The sequence below is a fragment of the Symphalangus syndactylus genome, chromosome 3 (assembly GCF_028878055.3).
Source record: "Symphalangus syndactylus isolate Jambi chromosome 3, NHGRI_mSymSyn1-v2.1_pri, whole genome shotgun sequence".
In the NCBI taxonomy this organism is placed as follows: Eukaryota; Metazoa; Chordata; class Mammalia; order Primates; family Hylobatidae; genus Symphalangus; species Symphalangus syndactylus.
The window spans coordinates 46,925,651-46,948,396 of NC_072425.2; the positions used below are offsets into that span (position 1 = coordinate 46,925,651).

Genomic DNA, 22,746 nt, shown 5'->3' on the forward strand with positions numbered 1-22,746 from the left:
TGGAGAGACCACATCTAGGCAATTAAAGGGAATAGAACAGAATGGTTAAATCCCTAAACTTTACAGTCAGACAGCCTTAGTTTTGAGCCCTAATTCTGCCACTCATGAGTTTATGTGATCTAGGGATATAACCTCTTTAAACCATGGTTTTGTTATCAGTGAAATGGGGATACTATTAGTTGGAAAAATGAAATGAGATACTGCATATAAAGTGTCAGCTACCCATTAAGAGTTTGTAGAGTGACTAAAGTCTCATCATATCATTGTCATCGTTGTCATCATCATCATCGTCAAAGGCTTTGTGATGAAGGCACTCACTATCTGGATGGGCAGACATACGACAGAAGACTGAACAACCAGAAGTTATGAAGATAGGTACTGTGGGTGTTAGAAAGATTCAGGGCAAAACAGGGAAGGCAAGTGGTACTATTTAATGGAAACATTGGGTAGTTCCAGGAAAGTAATGGGAAAGAACATTGGGAAGTTAGACTTAAATGCCAGACTGGGAAATTTAGTCTTTATTCTACAGGCAATACTGAGGCTTTACAGGATTCTAAACATGGAAGTGACTGGTTCAGAGCCAGCTGTAGCAGGAATATTCTGGATGTTTGTGCAGGATGGACTTGGGTGAGGGCAGATGAAAGCAGACAGCCACTTAGGGAGCTTTTCCAATGCTTCCAATGAGAAGTTGAGGCCCCTCTCTGGGATGGTGGTATAGGACAGGAAAAGATGGAATCAGCATGTGGGACACTGGGAAGAAAGAACTGGCAGAACTGTATCTAGCTGAATGTGAGAGATAAAGTGAAGAGGCAGAGTCAAAGAGAGTTCTGAAGGCTAAGGACTAGATGGCCAGGCATGGTACTACTATTCTAACAGAAATAAAGCACAGGGAGCCTAGTTTTAGGGGGGAAGATAAATTTGCTTTTAGTTATGCTAAGTTTGAGGTGCAGTGGGACATCCAGCTAATAAGTGATAACCAAGAAACACTTGGAAATGTGATCTTAGCACCCTGACATATTTATTTAGAAGACATCTGCAAAGAGGTAGTAGCTAAAAAGTATATAGTTGGATCAACTGTCTTTGGATAAGAGTATTAACTCAAAAGGATCAGGGACTCTTGGAAAACACCTCCCACACCTAGGGGAGTGAAAGAGAAGCCTGTGAGCAAGGAGGAGGAGAAGGGAGAGAGAGGTGAGGACACCACACCATCAGAGAGGCTCCACACCATCAGAGAGGCCAAAAGTGGAGCAAATTTCATGGAGCGTAGGAGTACTCAGAGGAATTATGAGCTGCAGAGAGGTCAAAAAGGAAGAACTGAGAATGGACCACTGGATGTGGCCATTAGGAAATCATTGATGATTTATGAGAGAATGAGTGAAAGAAAAAGCTAGATTACAGATGCAAAGCAATGAAATGGTGTAGGGGGAAAAGGAGACACTGAGAATACATTACTAGTTCAAGAAGTTCAGAAATGAAAGGACAGAGATAAGGGGGAGGCTCAAGGTGGGACCAGAATTGCTCTTCCCCAGATAAATGACCACTCATCAGTGTTTATTCAGAGATGTTTGTCTATACTCTAATAGAAGGAGTATTTGTGGGAGGATTCCAGAGGAGGGACTTTGGGACAAACTAGATTGAAAGGCAGGCTACAGCCATTGTAAGTTATAGAACATGTTATCTATATGTGTACAGCAGCATCTGTTTTAGCAGAGAGAAGTCATTTATCATGCATCAACAGACTGAGAGAGAGAGGAACAAGAAACTCTCCTTCTCCACTTAGGAAAACAAAGCTTGATCCAGTCTTTGAAAAGTATTTAAAAGCTTTGAAAAAGTATGTTAGCAAGGAAGGAATGCTAAGAAAAACAAGTGTCCATTGTGTTCCCTTCCATGACTTTTCCACCCAAATATATTTTAGGAAATTGCCCAGGTGCATCGTTAGAACATTCTAATATCACTATTAACACTGTCCAGGTTGATGGGACATATATCTGCAGTGTTTTTCATTTTATAAAAAGCTCTCATGATCTCTTTTATCCTCGCAGAATCCCCATGAGGTATTACCTTTCTCTATTTTACAAGGGAAGAAACTGAGGATCAGAAAGAATTAAGTGATTTTCCCCAAGTTACCCAGCCAGGAAAATGATAGAGCCCTGTACCCCTCATTCTTTTCAGTGTATGCTTTCATATAATATGGTCTTCACAGTATGGTTCTCTGGCTATGGCATGACAAACCAAAGTGTACCAGGACTCTCATCTCTCTGGTTTTGGAGGCGCTATAATTTTTATCAATATAGCCTTAAATGGCGTTAACTTTGGGGCACTTTTACCCAGTCTTGTTTTTGACTAAACAGTATCCAGTACATGGCCTGAGCTATTTTTTTCTGTGCTCCCTTTTCACCCCCATCTTAAAGGGCCCTAGGGCAGAAGTTTCAGCAATGTGTTTCCTTCCCTCCTTCATTTGCCCAGCTCAGTCAGGCCTCTGAAATGCATGACCAAATTCTCAATACTTACACCTGCTCCAGAAGGTCAGGAGGCAGGAAAGCAACTCTCTCCCTCAATACCTAGTTTGTTCTAGTAGGAAGAGGGCCAGGCCGGGCTTGGTAGCTCATGCCTGTAATCCTAGCACTTTGGCACGCAAAGGCAGGGGTATTGCTTGAGCCCAGGAATTCAAGACCAGCCTGGGCAATGTGTCAAAACCCTATCTCTACAAAAAAAAAAAAATACAAAAAATTAGCCAGGCATGGTGGTGTATGCCTGTAGTCCCAGCTACTTGGGAGGGTGAGGTGGGAGGATCACCTGAGCCCAGGGAGGTAGAGGCTGCAGTGAACTGTGATTGTGCCACTGCACGCCAGCCTGGGCAACAGAGTGAGACCCCATCTCAAAAACAAACAAACAAAAAAAACAAAAAAAAAAAAAAGAAAAAAGAAGGAATTAGAGGGAATTGGAGGCTGAAGGCCCAGCTTCTGGTGCAAACTACCAGTCTCACTCTGTGATCTTAGTTATGTCACTCAATGCACTGAGCACCAGTTTCTTGATCAGAAAAATGAGGACAATAATAGCTATGTTATAACTCTGCTTCAAGGATCCAGTGAAACACTTGCTGGGTTTAATTTTCTCCTATAGCCATCTTGAAATTCTGAGCAATTTTTGTAGGAGAAGCCCTGTGTTTTCATTTTGCACTGGGCCCCCCAAAAATTATATAGCTGGTTTCATCTGCATGCCCTTGGCCAAGTTACTTCACTTCCATAATCTATAATTAATTTAAATGAATTGAATTGTTAGGAAATCAATTGTTAGGACAATTCTCAATCCTTCCTCTACTTTAGCAAAGTTTGACACAGTGGATTAGTCTCTCCTCCTTGAAACAGTCTTTCCTCTTGGCTTCTGAGACACTATATTTTTCCAGTTTTCCTCTGCCTCACCAGCTGCTCCTTTACTGTTTTCTCCCTAACCTGTTAGCACATCCAGAATGAAACTCTTGATCATCTCCTCCAAGTCTGCTTCTCCCAGTCTTCCTGATCTGTGAATGCTAACTCCATCCTTCCAGTTGTTCACAACAAATCTTTATCTTGATTCTTTATGTCTCACCCCATATACAAGTTATAAGTTAATCCAGAATCTGACCATGGCTTCACCACCGCCATCATCCAAACCTTAATCATCTCTCATCTGGATCATTGCAATACCATTCTGATTGTTCTTCTTGCTTCCTCTGCCCCTGTCCCACATAGTAGCCAGAATAATTCTTTAAACATATAAGTCAGATAGTATCACTCCTCTGTCCAAAACCATGCCATGACTATCCATCTCACTCAGAGTAGAAATCCTACAAGGGGCAATAATAGGCTTCTTCTCTGATCCCACCTCCTTAACACTCCCCTCCTTGGGACATTTACTGGTGCCCCTATACCTGGAATGCCCTCCCAGATATCAGCATGGCATATCTGGCCCCTCACCTCCATCAGTTCTGTACACCTGTCACCCTACCAGTCAAGCCTTCTCTGACCACACTATTTAAAATAACAGCCACCATCAACCTCCTTTTTCTTATCCTATTATGCCCAGCTCAGTTTTCTCCAAAGCACTTATCACCATCTGACACATTATATATTTTATTTATTTCCTTATTGTTTATCTCTCCCCATTAAAGTGTAGGTTTCATAAAGGCAGGGACTTTGCTGTTCAATTACTCTATCTCTAACACATAGGACAGTGCTGGGCACGGAATGAATGACAGTAGAAAGAGCTCTGGCACAGATGATGATATTGCTATTATTAAGTCACAGCAGCATCAAGCCCTGAGTGTATAAATTACTGTCCCAGGCTGCATGTTCATGAAGCAGGGAGTGAGGGCGATTATGGGGACTACAGTGAGCCAAGCCTCCCACCAGATCATACTTTGGAGACAGAAAAGTGAATCAGGAGCTGTATCTGCTCTCTAAGGGTTTGTGGCCTAGAGAGAGGTTTATGTATATATGCAAATAACTCTAGAACAAGGCAGCATTTGTCAAAAAACATGTGGACTTTAATGCCTAACACACATTCTGGAAATTCTAGTTAGAGAATTCTAACTAAATTTCTAACTAGAATTTTCTACAGAGAGAAGGGACCATGAACTGTGGCTTGTAAACTTACTGTAGGCTATTTCTGTCTCAAATTCCCGCTCTGGCCTGTTTATCATGCCAGAGACACCTTGCCTGACTTCCAATCTAGTTTGCTCCAAAGTGTCTCTCCACTGGCTTCCTCCACCCAATATTACCTTCAATTTACTGTTAACTTGAAACCCCACCCTCTTACAGTCCCTCCACACTCTGCTTCTAGATACAGGGAACATGGGGCAGGGGTGGAATTGACTTAGGTAGGTTGTAGCAGGATATAAAGAATCTATTATTTCCATGCAATACAGATGTACACACTTTCTCCTCTATGAGCCTACAGGGCACAGAGCTCAGGAACTGCACCATCCGCCTCTACAGCACAAGAGGGGGCATTAAGTAAAATTTACTGAATTGTTGAACTGGGTGTTACAAGCTCTTAGTAAGGATAATTTTATTCAAGAAGTACTTCTGCATCCACTGAAGGTGTCCCAGAGGGATTCTATAATGTTATTTTATTTTTATTTTTATTTTTTTTTGAGACAGAGTCTTGCTCTGTCACCCAGGCTGGAGTGCAGTGGCACAATCTCGGCTCACTGCAAGCTCCGCCTCCCGGGTTCATGCCATTCTCCTTCCTCAGCCTCTCCGAGTAGCTGGGACTACAGGCGCCCGCCACCACGCCCGGCTAATTTTTTTTGTATTTTTAGTAGAGACGGGGTTTCACCGTGGTCTCGATCTCCTGACCTCGTGATCCGCCCACCTCGGCCTCCCAAAGTGCTGGGATTACAAGCGTGAGCCACCGCGCCCGGCCTATAATGTTATTTTATTAAACTATCCTAATGTAAGAAACAACCTAACTAATAAGAATTAAAACATATCAAATAAAGGGGCCAATATTTAAAAAACACTATTTTGTAATTTTTAAAGTTACTTTGAGTTATTTAAACCCCATATCTGAAAATCCAAAATTTTCAAGCAAATAATGCCTGCTGTTCCGTGCAGGATTCCTTTGAGTAGGGGCTCCCTGAAGTTACTTGAATTTTTAGATACAGAGATTTACTTAAGAGAAGGACTGGGGAACTGAAGAGAGGTAAAGCTAAATATTAGGATTTAGTAATTAAAAACCAAGTTAAATTTTAGTGGCAGATACTTGGGTGTTTGTTATATCATTCTCGATACCCTTTAGTGTGTTTGACAGCTTGTTTCTCTAATATATTTACATGATACACACATTTTTATACCCAGGAAAGATCAAGCACACAAAATGATGACCCATCTCCTAATCTCTAAGAGATGTTGCTGACAATAAGTAATAAAATACTGAGTATAGGTAACTCTTCTCCTCGGTTCTCAGTTTCTTTGTATATAAAATAGGCAGGGACTAGATGATTTTGGGCTGTTCGAGTTCTAATGCCTTAAGACTCCATGGAAGTAGTGGGTATCTATTCATATTACAAAGGTCTTTCTTTATAAAGAATCCTCTTCAGACTTTCTCTTTCTTTAGCGCATTTAAACTATGACTTGCTTTACCAAAATCTGGTTACTGTATTTTTATTGGTAGCTAACATTTATTGACCAAGTTCAATATGCTAGGCACACATAAAATGCCTCATATGGATTACTGGACTTAATCATCCCAGTAACTTTCTGAGGTGGATACCGATATTGTCCCCATGTTATAGATAGGTAAATTGACTCCAAGGCTATCTAACCTGCCTCAAGTCACTGAATTAGGGAATGCCAACCCTAGAATTCAAACTCACTTCAATTCAATCTGAATCCAGAACACATATATTAATCCTGCATCTCCCAGACTGGCTTCCTGTATCAGGAGGTGCTCAGGGTTTCTTCTTTAGTTGAACCATAGTAGTCTGTGGCTCCTTGTATTCACAAATGGGGTGACTGCTTGGAGATAGGATGGTTCCTTTGATGATTTCAACTTAATTTCTGGGATATAATGTGGTGATATTTTCATTAAGAAGTAATTTTTCACATTCCCCTATATGAGTAACAATGGATTTCACTAGTTATCTTGAGTCACTTGTGAATGATTTGGTGAGCAAAAAAGGGTATAAAATTGCTGTGAAATTCTAATTTGGTTCTTTATGTCTATTTCTTATCTAAGTCTAACAGCATACACAGCAAAACTGTATATTATTTTGCAACAGATTAAGGTGAAAAAAGCCACATACGGGAAACCATGTAAGATTAATATATATCACACTTTCTAGAAACTTTTATATCCATTATTTTCACTTTCACAAGAACCGTATGAAGTAGGCAAGACAGGAATTATTTACCCATTTTGCAAATGCAGAGAGTCACAGAAAAGGGAGGTGACTTGCCCTGGGCCACTGAGCTGGTTGGAGCCTAGATTGTGTTCTTTCTACACTAGGCTAACTCCATCTGTAAAAAAGAACATCAGATCCAGACACTTCCTGGAAGATAGAACCAAAAGAGTGCTGACTAGAGGCTGTGCCATGCCAGGCTGTGGCCAGAGAGTTTCCCTGTATAAATAGCAACCTATGCTAGAGGTTGCTAGCACCAGCCATTTCCCCTACTCACACCTGTGCAGTGTGATAAAGATAGTAGAATTAGCCTGCAGTTGTGGTCCAACCAGATAAAACTTTTAGGCGGGAAGTCAAGTGACAGGCAAACTTGTGTGTGTGGTTTTTTTTTTTTTTTAAGTGTTAGTTGTTTTTGATATTTTAAAAAAGTGTCTAGGCTGCTTGTGGAAGTCAGACCAAAATAGCAGGAAGGTATTGCAGCAAGATGGATTTGGGAAAGGACCAATCTCACTTGAAGCACCATCAGACACCTGACCCTCATCAAGAAGAGACCCATTCTCCAGGTAATGAAAAATACCCTAAGAGCTGGTAGCTGTTGAGGAGAATTCAGGGTATGATAATTTTCTCTTTTCAATGGATCTGGCCAAAAAAAAAAAAAAAAAAAGGAAATATACTTAAATGAAAGCTAATGAGACTAGTTCATCCAATAATTTCATTCGATGGCTGTGGTAAAACAAGTGGATTCATACATTTCTATGGCAGCACAAATTTGGTCTAACGTTTGGAAAGAGATCTGGCAATAAGTGGTGAGAGCTATAATACTGCTTATTCTTTTGACTCACTAATCTCAGTCCTTGGATCTATCCTAAAGCAACATTTCTCAAAATGTTTTGTGGAACCTTAGGCCTTGAGATAACTTAAGACATTGTTTTAAATTTTTTTTGCTACATGGATCTCTTTGGCATTCTGATGAACCCAGAGACTCCTTCTTTGAATAAAATTTTTAAAGGCATAAAATTAAATATATAAGACTAGAAAGGGAATAATTATATTAAGATACAAATATCAAAATAAAAATTGTGATATAGTAATCTATATGAGTATTTATAGATTACAATATCCAGTGGTGGGTCTCATAATAGTATCAAGTCAAATAAATCATAGCCAGTAGGTGATATTTTAAGGTATCTGCAACAACCATAATGTGATATAAAAAATATGTGATTTCTTTATAGGGACAAAGTCATATGCTGAGGGGGAGGGAGAGCATCAGGAAGAATAGATAATAGATGCTGGGCTTAATACCTAGGTGATGGGATGATCTGTGCAGCAAACCACCATGGCAAATGTATACCTATGTAACAAACCTGCATATCCTGCAAATGAATCCCTGAACTTAAAATAAAAGTTGAAAAAAAAGTCATATACTGCCAAACTACTGTGGTTGGTTATCTACATTCATAATTGAAGGAACTGTCAATTTTAATTAGAGGTTGGTAAAAATAAAGGTATAATTTTTTCCTATAAAGAACCCTTATCCCAAGAACAAGAGGCACCATGGTTCAAGGGGCATGCTCTATTCTTTAGAGGTCCCAGTGTGGATTTGTGTTACTTCACAGGCTCTGGGAAGCTCTACATCAAAGACTCATTAATTTTTCTCAACCTTAGACGGCAGCAGAAACTTTTTTGATCAAACCCTTAATTTTCCAAAGAACTTGAAGAAACACCATTCTAAGGAAAAAAATACCAAAGAAAAGCTATATGCAATGAATATGCTTATTATAATTTGATATACAAGGCAAAGATAACTAGCAACAACCTAAATGCTCAATCCAAGAGGAATGATTGGGTAAATGAGAGTACATCAACTAGACTATGTATCATATTGTCATTAAAATTATCATTATGAAGACCACATCATGGAAAATAGTTCTAATATAACGCTAGGTTAATAAAAAGATAAAATTGTGGTATGCTATTCTTACAACTTTGTGTAATATAAAGACTGGACAGAAGTGAGGAATAAAATGAAAACAAGTTATCACATTAAAGACAGCAAAATATGGCTGCTTTTTTCATTATTTGTACAATACATAAAATTACTTTGAAGAAATTAATAGGTTGGTAGCACACTTATGTACAAATACTACGTAGGAGTAGGTCTCTGACCTTTTCATTCAAAAACATTTGCTGAATGTCTGCTTCCAGGCTTTCTCTGGAGATACAAGGATAAACGAGATGCAGTCTTTGTCCTCAAAAAGCTAGGAGAAAAACCTAGCACAGAGACTCTGCCACTTGGCTACAGAACTTTTGCTGATAGACACCCCAGTTCATCACTTTCTCTAATCACTTTCATTTTATTACAGAAGTCATTGGAACCTGGAATTTGAGAAACAGAGAACGACTTAGAAAAAGAAAAGCTGAAGTGCAAGAAAAGGAAACGTCACAATGGCTATTTGGGTATGGTAGCATCAGAAGGGAAAGGGAACTAATATATTTATTGAGGATGTTATGCATCAAGTAGTGCTGTGCACTTTACACACTGTATTTTTTCTTTCCAACAATCCTGTAAATCAGGCATGGTTATCCCTATTTTACAGAAAAACAGAGACTAAGCCTCCAGTGAGTTACATCTCTTGCCTAAAGTCACACACACAGCTGGTAAAATGGTGGGAACAGAATTTTTTTCCCTGGTCTCTTTTAATTAAAGCACTGAGCAACCAAATTATATTATAGAGAAGCCTGGCGTTTAGCTCCTATGGTAATATAAACATAGAAGCATCCTGTTGGGAGTGGGAAACATCATTGAAGAAGCCTCCAAGATTGTTCTCCAAGCTTTCTATTAGCTAAATCTTTACTGAATGAGTGTGATTAACTCCCCATGGAATAAGCCAAAACATTCGCTGTAAATGAGTGACAAAGAGTTTACATAACCTGTATGTTCACCTGTATGTAAATGCAGGAAGGGGGTACAATAACATGACTGTACGTTAGGCAGCATCTAATTGCATCTATTTCAAATATGATTGTGACAACTGGGGACTTGCTTGCTTGGAAGGGGAGCCCAAAGAGCCAAAAGTGCAGCATCCATCTAAGCCAAAGTGTCTCCACCTTGGCACTGCTGACACTGGGGGCAGGAGAACTTCCTGTTGTGTGGGGGGCTGGCTTGTGCACTGCAGGTGTTTTGTAGCATTTTCTGGCCTCTAGATGCCAACAGCACCCTCCACCCCAGCTGTGACAACAAAATGTCTCCAAACATTGTCAAATGTCTTCTGGGGTGGGGCTGGGGGGAGACAGGCAAAATCACCCCCAGTTGAGAACCACTAATTTAAGCAAAGCACTCGTCCTAAGAAAGGGCATTTTCCAATCCCCCAAACCCCACTGTGGACTAAGCACTGTCTGTTCTGCTACAACAGATGTTTCTATAACACGAAGTTCACATACGATTGATAAATAGGAGAATGATGTCAGTATAATGTGGGGATTGTGTTGGTTCATGATTTTTTCCTAGTCAGAAGAAAGCAGAATAGTGGGAAGAGAATTAAAGCCTTCAGCTGGAAAGAAAAAGCCTTCAGCTTGGCTGTTGCATAAGCAGGATTCTTTTCAGCCGGCATCCAGGGTTCCCTCCCCAGAGAGGCACAACACCAGCCTTGCGCAGCTCTCCATCAAGTGGCAGCTTGCACTTCCCTCCTGTGCCCAACTTAACAGCAACCCCGCTGGCTCAGAGCTCAGGTGTCAGCAGCTTCAAGCCTGCAATTACACTATATTTGCATTTACTATCCCCTGAGGCAGCCTCCAGCCACAGTAAACTGCTTGTCTGGACCATCCAAGTTCTCTCTCCTGGTACCAATTATTGTTTTAGTTAGTGTTAAAATGTTGCAAGCGTTTTGAATCATTTGTCCCAAGCCTATTTGCCCCACCTCCATAACCACTGTAACTTTATAGAGGATGATTTTGCAGAAAGTGAGGTTTTTTAGGAACACGTGTATCATCTTATAGTAGAAATATTTGTATTAGGGTCCTGTGGCAGGTCTACTGAAGATTATCCAATTAGCTCCCAAATTCCATACTAAGCAATCTTCCAATCATTACTTGGCTTCCCAAGTACTTATCTACAGAGACAGTGCATTTGTTTGGGAGCCCAGAGCCCAGGTATTCTCCTCTCCTCCCCCGGCACTTCTCTCCCCCATCCCCTCCTCTCTCCTCTCCTCTCCTCTCGTTTTCTTTTTTCTCTCTCTCATTCATTCATTCATTCGTTTTGAGACAGAGTCTCACTCTGCTGCCCAGGCTGGAGTGCAGTGGCACGATCTCAGCTCACTGCAACCTCTGCCTCCCAGGTTCAAGTGATTCTCGTGCCTCAGCTACCAAGTAGCTGGGAATACAGACACTGGCCACCACGCCCAGCTAGTTTTTGTATTTTTTAGTAGAGAGGGTGTTTCACCATGATGGCCAGGCTGGTCTGGAACTCCTGGCTTCAAGTGATTTGCCCACCTTGGCCTCCCAAAGTGCTGAGATTACAGGCGTGAGCCACTGTGCCCAGCCAGTCCAGGTATTTTCTACTATGTGACTTTGTATGTCTGTTCATTTAAAAATTGGTCTTCTTTTGAGAAGTGTCTGTTCATGTCCTTCGCCCACTTTTTGATGGGGTTGTTTGTTTTTTTCTTGTAAATTTGTTTGAGTTCATTGTAGATTCTGGATATTAGCCCTTTGTCAGATGAGTAGGTTGCAAAAATTTTCTCCCATTCTGTAGGTTGACTGTTCACTCTGATGGTAGTTTCTTTTGCTGTGCAGAAGCTCTTTAGTTTAATTAGATCCCATTTGTCAATTTTGGCTTTTGTTGCCATTGCTTTTTTGAACAATGAGAACTCATGGACACAAGAAGGGGAACATCACACTCCGGGGACTGTTGTGGGTTGGGGGGAGCGGGGAGGGACAGCATTAGGAGATATACCTAATGCTAAATGACGAGTTAATGGGTGCAGCAAACCAACACGGCACATGGATACATATGTAACAAACCTGCACATTGTGCACATGTACCCTAAAACCTAAAGTATAAAAAAAAATTGGTCTTTAGGTTTATATGTCAGTCTCCTTAAATCTGCTTGATGAGCTCTGCCCCTGCCCTGATAAATGGAGGTAGTCTCAGTGTGCTAACAGAATCAGGTTTCTGGGCTTGCTGGACTGAGGGTATTCACTCAAATGGATAACACCTTAGTGAGCCTCTTGGCAGCTGGCTGGACTTGCTCTGGTGATACATCTCTATAATGCTGAGGCCTGTGCCCTCTTTCCTCACTACAACATACCATACAGTGAAACTTTATCAGTTTCAGAGAGAGGCAGCAGAGTACATGTTTATGAGCCTGGCTGTTAAAGCCAGAATGACTAGATTCGTAGCCTGGCTCCCCTACTTTGTAGCCAGAGCCCTTGGAAATATGGAAAATAAATAATTCTCATTATAAATGAATAGACTGGCACTCTGGTTTATATACTAGTCTCTTTGCATTTAGTCTGTGTGTATTACTTCACTACCCCTGAGTAAACTCATACTCAGGGTTTCTAGACCTGCAATCCAGGCACGGCTCCTTGTCTGTGCAGCCTGCAGGTGGATAATGTATATGGCTTGATTATCAAATACAAGTGTTGGGCAAGTTACTCAACATCTCTGTGTTTCAGTTTTGTCATTTGCAAAATGAAAATAATAACTATCTACTTCATAGACTGATGTGAAGATTATATGAGATAACAAAATAACTAAATTATTTAAGCAGTGCCTGACATATACAAGCACTATAAATGTTTCCTGTATTCATATGAGTCCTAATTTATATTTGAATAATTCATTCATGTGTTATTATATATAATTCTTATAACCACCACATGAAATTGGGCCGATATTATTTACCTCATTTCACTTACAAGGAAACCAAGGCATGTAGAGGTTAAGTGACTTGCCCACAATCATGAGAGAGTACAGTTTAGGCCATATAGGTATTTTTTGTATTTTTTGAAAAACTACCAGGGAAGACATGGACTATTACATTACTCAGATCTCCTCATATAGAGATTTAAATAACAAATTCTTTAGGGTTTAATATCTAGGGAAAAATACGTGTTTCCTAATGAACTTGGATATACTATTAATATCTTTTTCAAAAAATTTATCAGAATTTTATGATTTATCTTGTCACCTTGGTTACTTGTAGTAATAGTTCAAAATGCTGAGGTGCCATAACCATCATCTTTAGATTTCCTTTTTTTTTTTTTTTTTTTGAGACACAGTCTCATTTTGTCAACCAGGCTGGAGTGCAGTGGCACAAGCTCAGCTCACTGCAACCTCCACCTCCTGGGTTCAAGCAATTCTCTTGCCTCAGCCTCCCAAGTAGCTGGGATTACAGACACGCACCACCATGCCTGGCTAATTTTTGTATTTTTAGTAGAGACAGGGTTTCACTATGTTGGCCAGGCTGGTCTTGAACTCCTGACCTCGTGATCCACCCGCCTCGGCCTCCCAGAGTGCTGGGATTACAGGCGTGAGCCACCGCACCCGGCCTAGATTTTCTTTTTTAAATATAATTTTCAATATTATTTTAGACTGCTCTGTTACATCTATATCTTTTTTTCTTTTTTTTTTATAGCCTCATATTAGAAGTGAACATATATACTTTGTTGATATTGACTTCAAACTGTGTTTGGTGAGGTAATCTTTTAAAAACACTTTTTTACAACAGAAATTTCAAACATACACAAAAAAATGGAACAGGGTATACTTTTTTTTAAATATGCAAGGAACGATGGGCACTATAAAGATGTGAAAAAACACTGGTTTTTATCTCCAAAGACTGTCTAAAATGTTTACTAAAAGAAATACAGTTTCTTCAGAAATAACTACAGTATGAGGCAGCCTACATTCCTTGCCTTTAGCATGGTACACCCAGTAAGTCCTATAGGAGTGCTAAGCTGGGAAAGCATTTTAGTCCTGTAGTCTCTTAGAGAAGGCTCCATGGAGCGGGTAGCATGAAACAGAATTTCAGTAGATTTAGAAAGATGATGAAATGCTTATTTATAGTACTTCCCCCAGCCCCCAGCCCATCTGTATTAGCCATCTGTATTTCGTTGTATTTGCAGTGCCTAACAATTTGTCACTGGCTGCATTTTCCATGCATACCCTTTCATCTTCTAGATCTTTAATTTATTAATTAGGAATAGGTATAATATGGCCACTCATGCCTATCTACCAGGCTTCTTAACTTCAAGAAGTGTTTTTGCAGCCTTTGACCCCTTACAGTATACCTCATTTGACATATACTGTAGCAACTTAGAATTCTTTACACAAAATAATGTATTTGATAATCAAGCCATATACAGCATCCACCTGCAGGCTGCACAGACGAGGAGCTGTGCCAGGATTGCAGGTCTAGAAACTCGATTTGTATGAGTTTACTCAGGGGTAGGGAAGTAACACACACAGGCTAAATGCAAAGAGACTAGTGTATAAACCAGAATGCCACTCTATTAATTTGTAATGAGAATTATTTATTTTCCATAACCAAACTTCAAGAATATGCTCAAACACACACACACGCGTGGGCGTGCGCACATGCACTACCCTCACCAAGAAGGCTCCTGGTAAGCAAAGTATCAATGCCACGAAGTCCTGGAGAAACATTCCCTCTCCTAAGAATTGAGAACATCTAGCGCTGCTCCTTCATTTTACAAACAAGGAGATTGAGGTCCAGAGAGATTAAGTGACTAGTTCATGATCCTTGTGCAGTGAGGCAGTGGGGGACCTGGCACTGTTATTACAAGCATTTATTTGAATTCTGTAGCACCACTGCTGACACTAATTCTGTTCTTTCTGCAGAGAACAGAAAAAACGCAAGCAGCAGAGAACAGGAAAAGGAAATCAAAGAGGCAGAAAGAGACAACAAAATACAGAATGGAAGGTGGAGCCTCAGTCACAGATAGAAAAGGAAATAGTGGAGAAAGCACTGGAACCTACAGAGAAAAAGACTGAGCCACCTGGGAGCATAACCAAAGTATTTCCTTCAGTAGCCTCCCCACAAAAAGTTGTGCCTGAGGAACACTTTTCTGAAACATGTCAAGAAAGTAACATACATCAGGAGAATTTTTCTGAGTACCAAGAAATAGCAGTACAAAATCATTCTTCTGAAACATGCCAACATGTGGCTGAACCTGAAGATCTCTCTCCTAAAATGTACCAAAAAATATCTGTACTTCACGACAATTCTTCCAAAATATGCCAAGACATGGAGGAACCTGAAGACAACTCTCCTAACACATGCCAAGTAATATCTGTAATTCAAGACCATCCTTTCAAAATGTACCAAGATATGGTTAAACGAGAAGATCTGGCTCCTAAAATGTGCCAAGAAGCTGCTGTACCCAAAATCCTTCCTTGTCCAACATCTGAAGACACAGCTGATCTGGCAGGATGCTCTCTTCAAGCATATCCAAAACCAGATGTGCCTAAAGGCTATATTCTTGACACAGACCAAAATTCAGCAGAACCAGAGGAATACAATGAAACAGATCAAGGAATAGCTGAAACAGAAGGCTTTTTTTCTAAAACACAAGAAATGGCTGAGCCTAAAGATCTTTCTACAAAAACACACCAAGAATCAGCTGAACCAAAATACCTTCCTCATAAAACACGTAAAGAAATTATTGTGCCTAAAGCCCCCTCTCATAAAACAATCCAAGAAACACCTCATTCTGAAGACTATTCAATTGAAATAAACCAAGAAACACCTGGGTCTGAAAAATATTCACCTGAAACGTATCAAGAAATACCTGGGCTTGAAGAATATTCACCTGAAATATACCAAGAAACATCCCAGCTTGAAGAATATTCACCTGAAATATACCAAGAAACACCGGGGCCTGAAAACCTCTCTACTGAGACATATAAAAATAAGGATGTGCGTAAAGAATGCTTTCCAGAACCACACCAAGAAACAGGTGGGCCCCAAGGCCAGGATCCTAAAGCACACCAGGAAGATGCTAAAGATGTTTATACTTTTCCTCAAGGTAAGGGATGTTTATAGCACCAAGGTAGGTACATCTCCCTCAGAGTAGTGATTTACAACTTTCTCTGACAATCCTAGGTTATCCCCGGTTATTTCAATGGATACTATGAATTTCACTGACTAGTTTTAAGTGAACAATATTTTCATGCAACCAATGTCTGTCTTGCCATATTTCAAAGAGTTAAAAAAATTGAAAATACAAGCATGTACATTAAGTACTTATTCATACTATCCATCCGTTATGAGATGCTATAGTCAATGAAATGAACCCAGTATAGGATGAATTATTGCAAAATATTAAAAAAAATTAAGTCTACATTAACAAGAAAGCTTGATGAATGAAGTTTTTCTAGGAAATTTAATTTGCCTGATAAATGGAAAGCAGGTAAATTCATAGTATGAAGTACTGAGGGAGATGCAAAGCTGTAAAATATAATCCTGTTACTAGGGAATTCATTGTTGTAGGATTTATCAGGTTTACCAAAAACCCTATTTCAAGATTTGTTCCTGAAAAACTTTTTCCTAAGTATAGCAATTTGAAAATAATGCAACCTTTCTTTAATTTCACTTGCCTCAGAGACATAACTGAGAACTCTGGTTCTCTTCGTACAATACTGTAGACAGTATAAGAAATGGACTGAGTCTATCAGATCATAGTTATACCCAGGAAACTGATTTCTAAAGAAATCCCTTTAGTAGTTTATTTGCTCTTTATCCTAAAAGATGAGTGCAACAAAAAGACGGTGCTAGTTGGTTTCCAAGTAATACCAGTTTTGAGGAACTACTTTAAAGAAATACATTGCAGCAAAAAGCAGGCATGTGAAGCAGTACGTGCACTGACAGAGTACCCTGCTGGAGAAGCAGCTCTAACCAACACAGCGTCCTGATTCCTAACTGCTTCATTCTAAACCCAGCAAGGTTGATGTGGTCAATTAATTAATGCTTATTTTATTTTTGGCTTTGTTTGACCAAATAAATGGGAATACCTATTTTTCCTGATTATAAAAGTAGTAAGTGTTCATTATAATAAAGCAATATGTAAGTGAATATCGAGTAAAAGTCCCCTATGATACCATCTTCTATCTCCAGTTCCCAATGTTAAGGTTGTTTTGTTTCAACAAATGAGACAGTACCCATCCTATTCTGTAACTTGTTTTTGTTTTCATTTACAATATGTATTGGAGCCATCTTTATGATGTCTTTTGTAACAACTGCATAGTACTGTGCTATATGTATATTCAACCAGTCTCTATAAGGATGAACACTCAGGTTGCTGCCAAGTTTTACTATTACAACAATGTTCAATGAACATCATTGGGAATAACATTTATTTAGTTAACATTTATCTGGTACTTTTCTATGTGCCAGACACCATATTAAATATTTTATGTGGTTTATTTTATTCAACGTTAAAAGCTCTACTGGATAAATAATACTCCCATTCTAAATACAAGGAAATGGAGGCACTGGAGGCTTAAGTTTGTCTGATTATTTCCTTTGAATCAATCCCTAGAAATAGAATTGTTGGGCCAAAGGGTACCCAAATTTAAAGTTTGAATATACAGTCCGTCAGACTAGCCTCCAGAAATGTGGTAGCAATTCACACAAGACAGATGCCTTTTCCCCACACCCTTGTCAGCACTGTACATTATGACATTTAAAAAATATTTGTCTGTCTGCTAGGTTAAAAAATACACTTGATCTTAGCCAAAAGGCTGAGAAATGATAGGTTAAAAAATAAAACCCACCTAATGGTCTTAATCACCCCTTTCTATAATTAATGGTACTAGACATCTTTTCAGGATTATTATAAATATAATTTTTAAAGAATTGCCTGTTTGAATCCTTGTCCCATTCAACATTTTTTATTTCTTTTTTCCGATTAAAAAAATCTCTTTAAATAATACTTTTTACTATGTATATGTTGCAAATATTTTTCCAGTTGTCTTTGATTTGGTTTAACTTTGTTTATAGTGGTTTTCGCCACATATAATTTTAATTTTTAGGTATTCAAACCTGCTAGTCTTTTCCTTTATGGTTTCTGGTCTCTGTGTTCTGCTTAGAATCCTAAGATCACTAAAAACACTATTATTTCTATAATTTTATGGTATTTAAAAATTTACCCCATCTGCAGTTTGTTGTTGTGTATGTTGTGAAGCAGTTTTTCTTCCTCCAAATGGAAAGTCAATTGTCCCAATACAATTTATTGAATCTATTTTTTTATTTTATTTGATTTTACAGAAATGAAAGAAAAACCCAAAGAAGAGCCAGAAATACCAGCAATTCTGAATGAGATTCATCCAGAAAATGATGTCTATAGTTATGTTTTGTTTTAACAATGCTCAACCATAAAGTTGTGGTCCAATGGAACATACAGCTTAATAGTTTATGCATGATTTTCTCAAAATATTGTAAAACTTTTGACAATGTTCATGAATATTATTTTTTCTATTTGTAGACCATATCTGAAAGAAACAACATTTTTTAAGGCTGTACCACATAGACAATATCATGCTAGAGTGTGTGTGTGTGCGTGCATGTGTGTGTATATGTGGGTATATGTCGGGGAGAGGATAGTGATGGGAAGAGACAAATAAGGAAGGGGGGAGGACTGGATAATTGGTTTTCCCCCCTAAGAACATTTATTTAAGTCTTAAGAGCAGATAAGTGACTAAGACTGAACACGTACATTTTGGGGAGTATATAGTTTTCTTGTAAATGCTGTTCAATTATTAGTGTAACAGTAGCATCAAAATTTTATTCAGGCTTTAGTTGACTCTTTTGGTCAGTTTTAACAATTCTCCTTAAAAGCTATTTTGGAGTGATGAATGTTGTTTACTTTTGTATTTGAATTTTGATTTTCTATTTTTACTTTTTAAATATTGTATTTGTGCAAAATGTACATTAAATCATTATTACATGCTTAACTGTGTGGATACCATCATGTTAAGAATTGTGGAGGTTAGAAGACCTAACACCCCATAGTGGGGTTAATTTGGTTTCATGGGGAAATAAAACAGAAAACAAATAATTACAAAAGAAAATAGTAAGGGCTGGTGCCATTTGAATGGTGGATACAAACAGAGAATGCTCACTTTTTGCTGGAGTGACCTGAAGAAATTACACAGGCATGAAGCCTTGAAAGACGGAAAGTATTTGCATAGATGAGGATAGCAGCATTACTGTATGTGACAAAGAGAAGGGTGAGTTCAAAACATGTTCAAGAGAACTGCAGGCAAACCATGGTTAATGTAGAGTCCATATGAAATAGTAGTAGGCTTGCATGCTAAAAAACTCATTATTACTAGAGCATAGAATATTTTGCTTACCTAACCAAGAAATGTATCACTTGTTAAAAATGGGGAATGAAGTCAGATTTTTGAACAATGGAATGGCAATTTTAGTATTTTAGGAATATGATAAATATGGTGATAATGGTAAAGATTAACTGAAAACAAGAGACCAGGGGCAGGAATAGAAGCTATTCTGGATGGGAAGATGTCTGAAAATCTACCCTTGTATTTTTTGTTTTCAGTTTTCCTTCTGTTATTACAGAGGACTAAGGATATTTTTGCAAATAAAGGTTCATTCAGCAAGAACACACTTGCACAAGCTTTCCATATAGGCACTGTGCTCGGTACTAGCTACATCAAAGAACAAGACAGGGTCACAGTCCCTCAGGCATTCATGGTATAACGAACATGAGAGAGCAGTGGTTCTCTCAACCCTTCTGGTACATTAGACTCGCCTGGGAAGGTTTCAAAAATACATATATGTCCAGACTTCTCCCCCAGGGATTCAGATTTCCCCGTCTAGGTGATGTACAGGCATAGGTATATTTATTTTTTAATTGTTTTATGCTTCAAATAATAGTTTTTGGAGGAATAATTTTAGAATTACAGAGAAGTTATGATAGTACAAAAGTTACTATACACCTTTCACCCAGTTTACACCAATGTTAACGTCTTACATAACCATGGGCCATTTGTCAAAACTAAGAAATCAGGATAGTTACACTATCATTAACTACAGACATTATTCCGTTTTCATGAATTTTTCCACTAATGTCCTTTGTCTGCGTCAGGGTCCAATCCAGGATATAGAATTGCATTTAGGATGTTTTTATTTTAAAAGCTCTCCCAACAATTCTGAAGTGGAGCTAGGGTTGAGAACCACTGGTACAGTGGGATGTTACAGTATTGTTTCCCTCCTATCAGCCTACCCCCTTTTGTGTGTACATTAAATTTTTTACCATCAGGATGTATTCATTGTACAATTATTCATACCCCCATTATATTTATTACACAACATACTGAGGGCAGGGCAGGGCAGCACAACCACATAATAGTTTCTTCTCTTTTTTTCTTTTTTTTTCAGACGGACTCTCACTCTGTCGCCCAGGCTGGAGTGCAGTGGCACTATCTCGGCTCACTGCAAGCTCCGCCTCCCGGGTTCACGCCATTCTCCTGCCTCAGCCTCCCGACTAGCTGGGACTACAGGCGCCCGCCACCATGCTTGGCTGTTTTTTTTTTTTTTTTTGTATTTTTAGTAGACGGGGTTTCACCGTGTTAGCTAGGATGGTCTCGATCTCCTGACCTTGTGATCCTCCTTGGCCTCCCAAAGTGCTGGGATTACAGGCGTGAGCCACCGCGCCTGGCCACAACCATGTAATAGTTTCTTACCTCTCAATGACACTTCAACATTTATACTTTCACATAAACTATTTTATTTGATCTGTACAAAAGTATGTGAAATAGGCCAGGCGGTGATTATCACTCTCACTTAAAGATGAGGGAATAACATCATAGAGGGAAGGTACTCACCCAAAGTCACATCTGACTTCCTTAGTGCTTTTTGTTTCTTCTTTGGAATGTGCTTCTGTCTCAATTTCACCTGCCAGAGTGGGCCAAAATTAGAGGAAAAAAAAAGAGTAAACTGAAGTCTCAAGTTCTAACAGTGTTGCATTAAGATGGACCTTAAGAGATTTGCATACGTACGGTGCACAGGAGCACAAAGATGAGATGGGGAAGGAGAGGGAAAGAGGAATGCAGTACATTAGAGGAAGCAGAATTTCTCTCTTTACCTCTCGGGACCCTTTCTGCTTGCCCTCTTACATCACTCCCTGCATTCACACACAACTTCTGCTTTCTCACCATTCTTGTTCAAACATCACTGTGCATCTAAAATTCTTTTGGCGTTCTTCTTGGCTTAGAACCTTTAGGTGATAGAATTAAAGTTTTGCAAGAATCCTTCTAGCTTGACTTTGTGCTGCCCTCCTCTCATGTTAGGTTCTTGGAAACCCATGAACCATATGATATTATAGCTAAAATGATGTGTGATGGTTCAAAGCTTTAATTGATTCTCAAAGGGGTCCTTTACCCAAATGAGAGGTTAAGAATCACTCTACTGAGAAGTGTTTCTCAAAGTAGTACAAGCTGAAGACTACATAATTATTTAGGTCATTTCTTTAAGGCAGATTTCTAGGTCTTACATCTGGAGGAGAGGTTAAGTCTTATAAACTGCAAATAATCACATATAATTCCAGACAAGATAATAAGAACTTCAAACCCTAGACTCAAAAATGTGCTGCATATTTAAGTTCCTGTTTTCAGTCAAGAGAAATTTTACCTATAAAAGAGGTAGCAATCTATTTCCCTAGTATATTCAAATCAGCTTTGCATTTCAGTACTTGTCACACTTGGTAATTACATATTTTTTGTGTGATTATCAACGTCTACCATGCCCTCCAGGAGGGCAAATATCTCTTTAAGTCTAGTCTTTCCACAGATTAAGCGGGACTATCATTTTCAGCAACACCACCATCTAGTGGCAAGTGCAGTAATTCTGGCCCCGTTTTACACACACACACACACACACACACACACACACACACAGGCGGGCGCGCTATATATATAACTATATATTATATATTACTATATATTATATTATATATTACTGTATTATATATAACTATATATTATATATTACTATATATTATATATTACTATATATTATATATTACTATATATTATATATTACTATATATTATATATTACTATATATTATATATTACTATATATTATATATTACTATATATTATATATATAACTATATATTATATATTACTATATATTCTATATATTATATACATATATTACTATATATTATATACATATATTACTATATATAATATATATATTACTATTTATATTTATATATATTACTATATATATTACAATATATATTTATATATTACTATATATATTACAATTGTTTTCAAACTTGTTTCTCCAGCTGCACACAGCTGTTCCTCCTAAAAAAAGTCAGCCTTTTCCAAGTTGTCCTGTAAAAATGACCTGCCGAAAGACACTATATGAATTTGATCAGTTTTATCTTATTTTTTAAACCACAATCTTTAATTATTTGGCTCCTCCTGCTGGTTATTTTCTACCAGAAATCAATGACAAATGGACAGACATGGAAACATCTTTTCATGGTTAACGTTAGACTTTTCAATCTGTGGATGCATATGCTTTTGAATATTTTATACTGCAGATAATGTTAACAGATAAAAAGATAAAAGATTTTAAAATTTCTCCCAGAAAGAGAATTATATACAGAGAAACTTACTATAGGTGAGAGACAGCATTACAGGTGGGTAAAAGGCTATCATTGCAAGGACAACTGGTCATTGCATGGGGTTGAAAAATGATTCTTGTTAGCTCTTAGCTTCTCAGAGCTGTCCAGAAACGACAATAATCCCCACAATGCACATGGCATGTTGTCTCTTACAATTCCATTCTCACTTCAGTT

General features: G+C 38.5%; 1 protein-coding gene across 2 annotated transcripts; it reads left to right on the forward strand.

The window, feature by feature from the left end:
* The first annotated feature begins 310 nt into the window (after window positions 1-310).
* HEMGN (hemogen) lies at window positions 311-18,309 on the forward strand. Of its 2 annotated transcripts, none has more exons than XM_055271735.2 (5): window positions 311-375; window positions 7,313-7,446; window positions 9,250-9,343; window positions 14,748-15,934; window positions 18,175-18,309. In XM_055271735.2, exons 2-5 carry the CDS (start codon window positions 7,368-7,370, stop codon window positions 18,267-18,269), a joined length of 1,455 nt encoding a protein of 484 aa, XP_055127710.1. In that variant the 5' UTR covers window positions 311-375; window positions 7,313-7,367; the 3' UTR covers window positions 18,270-18,309. The 2 variants fall into 2 exon arrangements, with proteins under 2 accessions (XP_055127710.1, XP_055127709.1); XM_055271734.1 differs by lacking the exon at window positions 311-375 and adding an exon at window positions 4,339-4,444.
* The last annotated feature ends 4,437 nt before the right edge of the window (window positions 18,310-22,746 follow it).